Source organism: Cariama cristata, unplaced genomic scaffold (assembly GCF_000690535.1).
Source record: "Cariama cristata isolate BGI_N322 unplaced genomic scaffold, ASM69053v1 scaffold19129, whole genome shotgun sequence".
NCBI classification, from domain to species: domain Eukaryota; kingdom Metazoa; phylum Chordata; class Aves; order Cariamiformes; family Cariamidae; genus Cariama; species Cariama cristata.
Window position 1 is genome coordinate 1 of NW_009635467.1, and position 9,516 is coordinate 9,516.

Genomic DNA, 9,516 nt, shown 5'->3' on the forward strand with positions numbered 1-9,516 from the left:
AGGTCATGGCGGCAGCTTCCCTCTGAGAGGCACAGGTGCTCAGGTGAGACACGAGTCTAACGCGCAGGGGGTCGGACGTGTCGAGACCTTCCACCGAAGTCAGGTACCTCGCGACTTCTGTCAAGCACTCCCGGAAGCCAATGCTCATGAAATCCATGGCCAGGGAATGAGCGTCAAAATAACCTGCAAGAGGAGGGCAAAAGATGCGTTGAGTGTTGAGCTGGCTTCCCAGCCATCGTTAGGTGACATGGCTAACCCGGTCCTCGCTCAGCCACCGGATCTCCCATTTACAGGTTAAGATTTGTAACGCGAAAAGTTTGTTCCCTGAGCTGTAAATTATTTGTGTGACCATCCCTGTAATACAATAGGCTGCAGTTGTTTTTGCAGACAATGTACAAATGCAAAGAATTAAGTCCATAAGTACTCATGATACTTAAAAAGACACATGATGCCTCTCCTGAAATTCCTCAGCAAGCTGCTGCAATGCAGTATCGATCCTGCCCACGTCTGTGAACGAGACATTTAGCCACACAAAGAAACAGGCTGGAGATCAGAGAGCTTGCATGTACTACCCTGCCTTTTCTCCCCTACACTGGCATTCATCAAAACGCTTTCAAACTACTTCTTGACATTGTGAGATAGTTCTTGTAACTGCTGTCGGGGTCCCATCTACTTCACAGAGTCATTAAGACAGTATGACATACGGTGTTACTTAACTACAAACTAAAAACATCTTGTCATGACTCTGCACACACACAATAAAAAGCTTTACTGAGAAAACGTTTTATGCAATGCCATTGCTAATTTGGAGATGGAAGACTGACAGTCATATGGCCCGTGAGGTATTTCAACAAACAGCAACTGGAGCTCCACAGGCTTGGGACAAAAAAGCATTTGAAAAAAAAAAATAAAATTGTCTTATTAAATGCACATGAAAAGATATTCCATTTCTAAAAGGCTCTAGCATCAAATCTAGTGTTTAAGTTGCAGCTCTTCAACCACAAAAATCTATTCCAGTTTTTGGAATTTTCCTATTTTAGTTTAAAAGTAGTCTCCTTAGGGGAATATTGTCCTATCCACCCCCAGGCTGGCATGGTGTTTTTTCTATTTGCTTTCAGTGAAAATTTTTTGGTACGCGTGACTATGATGCGTGCTAGTATATAAAGATCAAGTGCCCTTATCATGGAGGAACGTGGCAGCCATACCTGCATTAGGCCTTGCACTCTCTGGCATGAAATAATTGCCGTCTTCCTGAAAAATGCTAGCACCTTAGATGGCTTTTTTCATTTATATCAACTTCCAAGCTAGAAAGGAGCGTTTCCGTCGCTGCAGTCCCGTATGGTGGAATTAACCCAGGCACATTTACAGATGTCGCCCCACATCCCCTGCCCGCGATACACCCCTTCTTGCCAAATTCCAACGGTGTTTTTGCTGCAGCCCGCCTTCCTCATCTGAGGCTGCAGGAAACCCAAGAGAAACACTGGCTTGGCCAGCAGCTCAGTGAGCGTGAGGGCTCGAGGACTCGTGTCAGCAAGCACTGATTCCTCCCAGCTATTTTTCCTCCCAGGTCCACTGCGACCAAGCGATCTGTGGAAAAGCTGTGGTTTGAGTGAATTCCTGACAAACAAATGCCAGGCAGGCCAGCGGTGGTGGGCTATAGCAGGGTACCTGCTCGGGTGCCAACCAGCCTGGCGTGGGGACTGCATCCATGCCGGAGGCCCCAGGACCTCCGTCGGCTTCAGAGGGGCTGACACGCAGCCAAAACTGCCTCCGGGCTCGGGCCACCAGTCAGCCAGCCTGGGAGTCCTGAGAGCGAGCGGCTCAAGCCAGGGCTTCCCGGCCTCCCTCCCTCCGGACCAGAGGAGACGTGGGGGATGTGGTTGTCACCAGCTTCCCCCGAGTCTGAGCCACTGGCTCTGTGACGAGACGTCCCAAAGCCCTGGTGATCCTGGCTCCCTCTCAGTCTCCTATGGTGGCCGAGACATAAAAACAGAGAGGAGATGAGAGCTGGGACTCCCAGGCTCCATTATGTTTTGATTTTGATGGTTATCTTTTCCAGGTTTCCCCTTTGCTGGCTTCCCCCTTCCGAGAGACTTAAAAATGTTGTTTCTTGTTTCTTTCCAAAACCCAAGAACATCCTCCACCACCACCCATGCGCGTACACGCCAGCGTTTTGTAGTGAATGGGAAGTCTCGGTTTTACTTCAGCTATCCTGGTAACCAACCTGCTCTGCACGCAGGACACTGGTTCAGTCATTTGAGCTATATTAACCCACGTTGCTGACCCAGGTGTCAGTCACCCACGCTAAATTTGCAGTGAAGCTGCAATAAAACCACACTGAGGTCCCAGCAAGTGACTCGCTGTTGACAAATTACTCCTCGCCTGTGCTTGCTTGCACTGTCAGCGAAAAGCCCTGGCCCCAGGCCAAAATAAAAACTCAACGTGAACAGGAGACCATTGCCTGCACCTGAGATCAGGGCAGTGGAAAGACGGAGTTCAGGCAGGACCTCAGAGGCAGCAGCCTGCCTGCCCGGGCAGCTCTGAAAAGCAGAGAAGGGACAGGAGCCACGTCGAGTTTTCTTCCGCCATCCCAACCTCGGGCTCGGCATGCTGAGCACTGGCCAAATCCACCCCGGCTTGCCTAGCCCCAGGCATTCCCCGTCGTGAGTGTCCTCCATTTCTGCACGAGGAGGAAGAGGATGAGCTCTCCTCAGCCCTCAATGCAGGGGAGCGTGAGGGAATCGGGACCCATTTCTCCCTGCTGCGCTAATAACTTTTGTCCATAGGAAAAATGATGGAACTCATTTTTTTGCTGATCCAAACAAGTTTTTGGCTCAGAAGATGAGTTACAAAGCCGGAATAACTACACTTGCAAATAAAACAAACATTTGCCTTAAAAACACTCTAAGAAATGATATTTAAAGCTGTTACTTAGGTTGCAAGGTAAAACATTAAGCAAGCAGGAAACGCAGGCTTAAACTTTGCCCGGTACTAACTTACAAACCTCTTTTTCTTAAAGTTTCTTAACCTGCGCAGTGAGATTACCCTTATCTCTGGGTCAGAAGGAGAAGATAAAATTGTAGTATTTGTGAAGCGATCGGGTATTATATTGATGTGCGACGCACTATGGACCATGGTGTGGAAGGTGGCTGCGGGTATAAGCCAGCATCGCCTCTCCCTGCACCCCGACGCTTCGTCCTTCCCCGCATCGCCCTCCGGCAGCCGCAGGCCCAGGCACGCCGGCGTCGGCCGGGGCAGGGAGAGGGATGGCAGCGGTGGCAGACAAAGGAAGAGAACGCAGGACCTGGGACTGCTAAAAAATTCAGCTTGCCTGGCCAAAGCCAGAGGCCGGGAATCTGCCAACACCTCCCTCCGCCCAGCAGCTCCCATCCCACGCGCTTCATCTCCTGCCCCACTGTCTGGGCCGTCTGACCTGACCCAGTTATAAAATAATCCCCTGCATATTTTTGGGGGGCGGCGGAGGCAGGGGAAGGAGAGTTCCTATTAAATTAGACCTCCGATCGGGTTCAACTCCTGGCCCTCGCGCTGCCGGTGCGGACATCGGAGGGGTGGGAGCTGCTGGAGCTTTTCAGAGGAGCGACGTGCAGCGTGAAGCCCGGCTCAGGTTGGGTTAGCTGAGCTGCACGTCGTGCGGGGAGGATGAAGAGAAACAACCACCGCTTCCCTCAGCGGCTGAGCGTTGTTCGCCCCGTACACCAAGTGAGACAGAGCTCGTGGAAAGCCAGCAGGCGCCCACGCAACGGAACACAACACCGTCGCGCACACGCACGGAGGATCCGCGTTCAAATTGCACAAGCACGATCAAGCCTGGTGTTTCGGAACGTTCAAGAGCGTAGCTTTACCAACTAAAGAGTGCTTTCTAAAGGAGCGTTTTCGATATAAAAATTAACTTCTTTATTTTAATTGTGCACATTTTCCGAGGAATCAAGAGGCATGTCTGTTATATGAAGGGCAGTAAGATTCCTTTCACTTCTTATAGAACAAGATACCCGTAAATTTTAAGCTTAAATGGACCCCTAGCAAAAGCTTCTTAGCACCTAGAAAATACCTATGTCAGCTTGGTGTTAATTTTCACAAATAACAGAATACCAGCCTTCAACATGCTTTCCTATAACCATCTGTTATTAAGCATGCACCGATTATAAGTTGAGTCCTATAATCGCTGCAAGGTACAGAGAGGAGTCGTAATTCAATCATGGGCTAAGAACTTTAATCAAAAAAGGAGGAGAGAGAGCAGCAGCAGCTTCTTTTCTAGCCTTTACCTATACAGCATAGAGGGTCAATGAAAAATCGGCTGCTTTCCATTACGACAACTTGAACCACAATCACAGTCGATGGCACGGGACACGGGACCGTGTTTACAGGAGACCAGCAAGTTTTTCCCTCCAAGTACGTTCCAAAATCATGACTACACAGAATAATACCTCGTGGGTGGCTGAAATCATTTGGCCTCCAGCCCCGGGACTGTCAGCTTGCACAAGCGAGGTACGCTCGACGCCCGGCAGTCGGCCGCTGGAGTGGGTCAGCCAGTGCAGCCCCTGCGTCACGCCAGCACCCACGGCCAGGGAGCTACCCACACCGACCAGGGAGCTACCCACGCCGACCAGGGATGTGTGCAAGTGAGGCAAACGCCAACCCAGAGCACTGCTGGCCCACTGCCTCGCTGCTTGATCAGATACCTGGAGCTGCCTAAGAGCAAGACTGGGTTTTGTTCTGATGAATGAGATGGTCTAACCTGACATTTAAAAGTCTTTCCAGAACAAAGAAAATACAGAAACAATAATGAAAGTTCCTCTCCATCCACTTCCTTCGGTATAGCTGCTGGATAATGAGGTTTAGCATCGGTTTTGTGCTACACAATTGTTGCCACAAACCTCCTGTTTATGTTTGGTGTTTGTGTATTTGTTTTGTCTCCCTGTGCAGATTTCAGTGCTCTTTGGAAACCCCAAACAAATCTCTGACTGGGCTGCCTGTGAATGAAGCCTTTACTCCCACAGTGTTATGAAAGCAAACACAAGCCCAGGGTCAAGTGCTTCTTTTGTCCCAGTAGTTCTTTCCCACGAGTTCAATCCTGCCATTAGCATTGATTTCCACTCCTTTAATCTGGAAACGCCTATCACAGCTCCTCAAAGCACTTTTTTTGCTGAGATTTCCCCAAATATTAGAAAAGAAGCCGTCGGCTCCTTACCTTTACCTCCCGTCGCCTGCAGCATCTTCAGATGATCCACTGTCATTTGCAGTATTTCCGCTTTTTCTAATTTGGCAGATCCCTTTGAGATAAGAGACTCATATAAATAAAAGCTTACAAGTACTAGAAACTTTAATTTGATATACTTTCCACTGAGCTCAGCCTTATGGTTTCAATTTCCCCTATCATTAGGACATTCTCGGCTTAATTCTTTTGCGAGCATCTGCCTCCCAGACTTTGTCTAAGGACTAATGCTGTCTCCTCTCTACCGATACAAGCAGCAGCAGCACAATTTTGCTTTATTAAGGCTATCGCTCAGCGTAGCTCTGGCCTGCAAGCTAGTGCAGAGGTGACATCTTCATGAAATGAAATACGTAACTTTCTCGACTTTCTTTTTAACAGCAAACACAAATGGAGAGCTGGCGGGAGAGGTCTGCAGAGTCATCGATGAAGACCCTGCTGCAACGTATTTTTTTGTGCTTTTACCAGTAGATGTCCCTGTGGACACACACCCAGGAGGATGGCAATTTCTTAATCGCCTCTTAATTTTCGACATGGCAGTTGGCCGCTGAATATTCTATTCTCGCTCCTGACTGAAAAAACAACCGCACAGTCCACGGTATTTTAAGTTAGCGAGAGGCCTAATTTGCAGGGACATGAGGCTAAATACAGGGCAAAAGAAAGAGTTTAGCTCCTCTGTCAGTAAAAATTTTTTCTGTTACTGAAAGCGGCTCACAGAGCTACAATAGGTGCTGGAATAGTATAAAATACAATTCAAAAGGTGGTATTAATATCTTAATCTACAAATAAAACTATTTTGCATGGTAGCCCTCCCTGCAGTATCTGGAGCACGCCCAGGTGACTGAGTTTACCACGCAAACGTTACTCCAGCGCAAGAGATCACCCCTTGGCGTCAGTTAAAACCAGGGCTGCGCAAGCTGCAGCCACCGGCGGATCGCATCCTGCAAGCCAAATTTTTCTCTGAGTTATCACGCGGGCCACCTCACCGCCGTCGGCCGTCCCGCAGCCTCAGCCGGCTTCGCCCGGGTTGCATGTGTGCAAGTGAGGCAAGGCTTAGAGTCTTAAGCAAGGCTTACAGCCTCCTCGGCAGTCCCGCTTTGCCAGCACAAATCTCTGCGAGGGACTCTGGAGAGCAGAGCTGTGACTTGGGGAGGGAGGGAGGGAGGCGGAAGCAAAACTAAACCTCCAACTTGGAAACTTCAGTGAGCTGAATGTCAAGGAGCTGGAAAAGGACTGATGACTTTGTCCTTGGCATATTGCAGAAAAACGGTGGGGCTTTCTGAACAAAATACAGCGCGCACTCATTTTTACGCCGATACTTTTTTTTTTTCCCCAGTCTGCTTATTGCTTTCGGCGCTTTCCTCGTACAAAGGTTGGTGCGCGTGTGAATTTTTGGTCAGAATTCCCCATTTTACATCCGACTACATCCTGTAGTTTTCTCAGACTTCATCTTTTTCCATAGACACAGCACAAGCCGTCTCAGTGAGAGTGACTAATAGCTAAAAACTGCATGGCGCTGGGTAATTTCCAAAGGCTCTGTAGGACTTGTTTTATAATGTTTGTGGTTTTCGAGAAGTAAACAATAAAATGGGACAAACAACTGTTGTCTCTTGCCCCTGTTTATCTAGCTGAAAATACCTCTGCCACACCATTTTGCCAGAACCTACAGAAAGGCACCGCTACAACTACTAGTTATTAAAAGCCTACTGCAGGTGACAAAAGTGATGCTTTTGCCGAGATCACAATGTTCAAATTTCTTTTCAGCTTTTGTTCAGACGAGGGATGTAACAGGCCTAATAACGGTGCGGTGCTTGCCACGCAGCGACCACTGACATTCAGCCCCTCACGATCCTGCTCTCAAATTTTACTTTCTGTTTTTTATTTTACTGTTACAAGGAAGTCAGGTTCTTTTTATTTTCACTTGGTTCCTTTTTACTGAAACGTACTCTCAGTTGCACGTATCCATAGATCTGCAGATACCTCCAGTAAAACAGGAACAAGGCTAAATACTGAATCAAAGCCCCAAAAATAAAAATCAAGATCTGGAAAAGTAAACAAATAATTTAATTTGAATGGCATAAACAAAATGCCTTTTTTTACAGGACAGGTTGTATTCTAAGCTTTTGGTCCGTAATTTCATGACCAAGGAGCTGAACCAAAATTAGCCGGATCCTTCCAGCCTTCCCACCGAATACTTTCTCACTGAAAATCTTTGAAGGCATCACTGACTTCACCAGCTCACACGACACGGGCCTGTTCCCTCTCCTAATGCCCTGGCTCTAAAGGGTCATTTTAAAACGTGAATAATCCAGACTGTCTGTTCCCTTTTTGGGAAACTGGATTGATTCGTTTGCAACTGAAATTACAGATTAAAAAGTAAAGGTTTCTTAAAAGTAGGGGCGAAGGAGATTGTATTTAAAGATTTAGACAGAGGGCTAATTGACGTACAGGTTTGGGGGAGTTGTGTTGGGTTTGGTTTTGGTTTTGTTTTTTGAACATACGGAGTAAAGTACATTTTTAACAAAACCACTACTGGAATTCATCGAAAGAACAGAGGCAACATGAACACAGTTACCCTTAAGGGAAAAACAAGCCAAAGAATGGAAATGGTTTTTTCAGCCTTATAATGAATTATGTTTCTAATAGTTTTGCCACAACAAAGCATTTTATTGAAATGCCTGCTTTGTGCCAGATCAGGACACATACAATGTTATTTTAATGAGTTTTACAAGAGAACTAACATTGCCAGATGAGATACAGAATTTAAAAAAAAAAAAAAAAAAAAAGGCTTACTTGTTTTTCAAAAGCAGTTGGCACAAGCCGCCTCAGCTCTGATAAACTGTTATTTATACGATCACGGCGCCTTTTCTCTATAATCTATTCCCAAAAAAACAAAACACGTTAAGTTTATAAAAAATGTTGAAGGGCAAAATCACAGCACACATGCAAATTGTCACACAGGAAAAGAATTAAACACAACGTACCCCTCTTCTTTTCTTTCTGGCCATAATCTGAGATGTTGTTGTTGGGGAGTTTGATCGAATGACAGAACCATTACTTTGCCTGTGAAACGATAAAGTACGTCAGGTGTTGCGCAACTTGACGCTGCTCTTTGAAGACACCTTAGGTCACCGTATTACGTATGCACCGTCCCTCTCATGCCGTTTTCAATCCCTAGAAGATGTGCTTCGCAGTGCATGGTATTTTTAGAGAGAGACATTTCATTTTTGATTGCCCCAGCTAACGTTTTGAATTGACAGAACACTCTATTGGAAATAAAGTCCCTTTCTGGAGACAGGTCACTGTCCAGCGCAGCAGATTTCATTTTCATTGCACATAAAGCCCTGCCTACCAAACACAGGCTGAAGAACTGAGTCCAAAACCACATGCACCATCTCTATATGCTAACAGCAGTGGTAGGCACACGTATCCGATGCCACAACCTCTGCCTGGCCTGCTAGGTTTTGACATTCCTGCCCATTGCTACACAACTCAATAGATGCTCACGTACAAAGCCAGTCGTCCAGCCCGGGTCTCTTGTGTTGTCCCCCATCAGGAGCAGAATTCAAAATCCACTTTTAAAACTACACTACCCACGAGTACGAAGAGGCTTTTCTTTCATCAGGAGCGAGCAAAAAAATCCAGTAGCTTTTAATACTCATTTAGCCACTGATGCGGACCAGACAAGGCTCCAGTGCATGTGCCTCTAAATGGGCAAGAGCAGCTTTGGCGACCAGCACTGTCCCCGCAGAGCTCCCAGGGCTTCCTTCGGCGACCACCACCGCTCACCCTCGCCTTGCAGGGGGGCTTTGCTGAAGTTACCGTTCAGTTACGGTGCTTACTTTCCTTACCACCCTCCTTACTTTCCACAGCTCATTTCCCACTGGCGCCGATCCCCTTAGGTTGTTCACAAGGCCTGCTCAGGAGCTATTTTGGAAAAGATCTGATTGAAAATGGCAAATTAAGCGGAGCGAATGAAGGGCAGCCTGGTGGCTCACAAGCTATTTGAGTGCTCCGTGTAATTTCGGGCAGCCAGACCGTGGGGCAAATTCTTGGGGGGGGCCTCCAAAAAGCTACTACTGGACCTGGAGGGGGACAAAACCGCACCCCGCTTCGCACTGGGGGAGCCCCCCCCCATTCTCCCGACGGGGCGGCCGGGGGTTTCCCCCATGCTCTGCCCCATCCCGGGGCGCATCCCAGCCCCCGCCCCGGAGACGGCGGCCCCGGGGGTGCCCCACTTACCCCGAGTAGTTGTTCTCACTCCCCACGTCTATAGTCTCGTCCAT

At 47.8% G+C, this 9,516-nt stretch overlaps 1 protein-coding gene across 1 annotated transcript; it reads right to left on the bottom strand.

Annotated features, from left to right (window-relative positions):
- Nucleotides 1-3: 3 nt before the first annotated feature.
- Nucleotides 4-9,516, bottom strand: LOC104167342 (hairy/enhancer-of-split related with YRPW motif protein 2; the record flags this gene model as incomplete). The annotated part of the gene is made up of 5 exons (XM_009707576.1): nucleotides 9,473-9,516; nucleotides 8,215-8,293; nucleotides 8,024-8,107; nucleotides 5,210-5,291; nucleotides 4-183 (listed from the first exon to the last, which is right to left on the bottom strand). Coding segments are annotated over exons 1-5 (469 nt in total), but the record flags the coding sequence as incomplete, so codon positions are not given.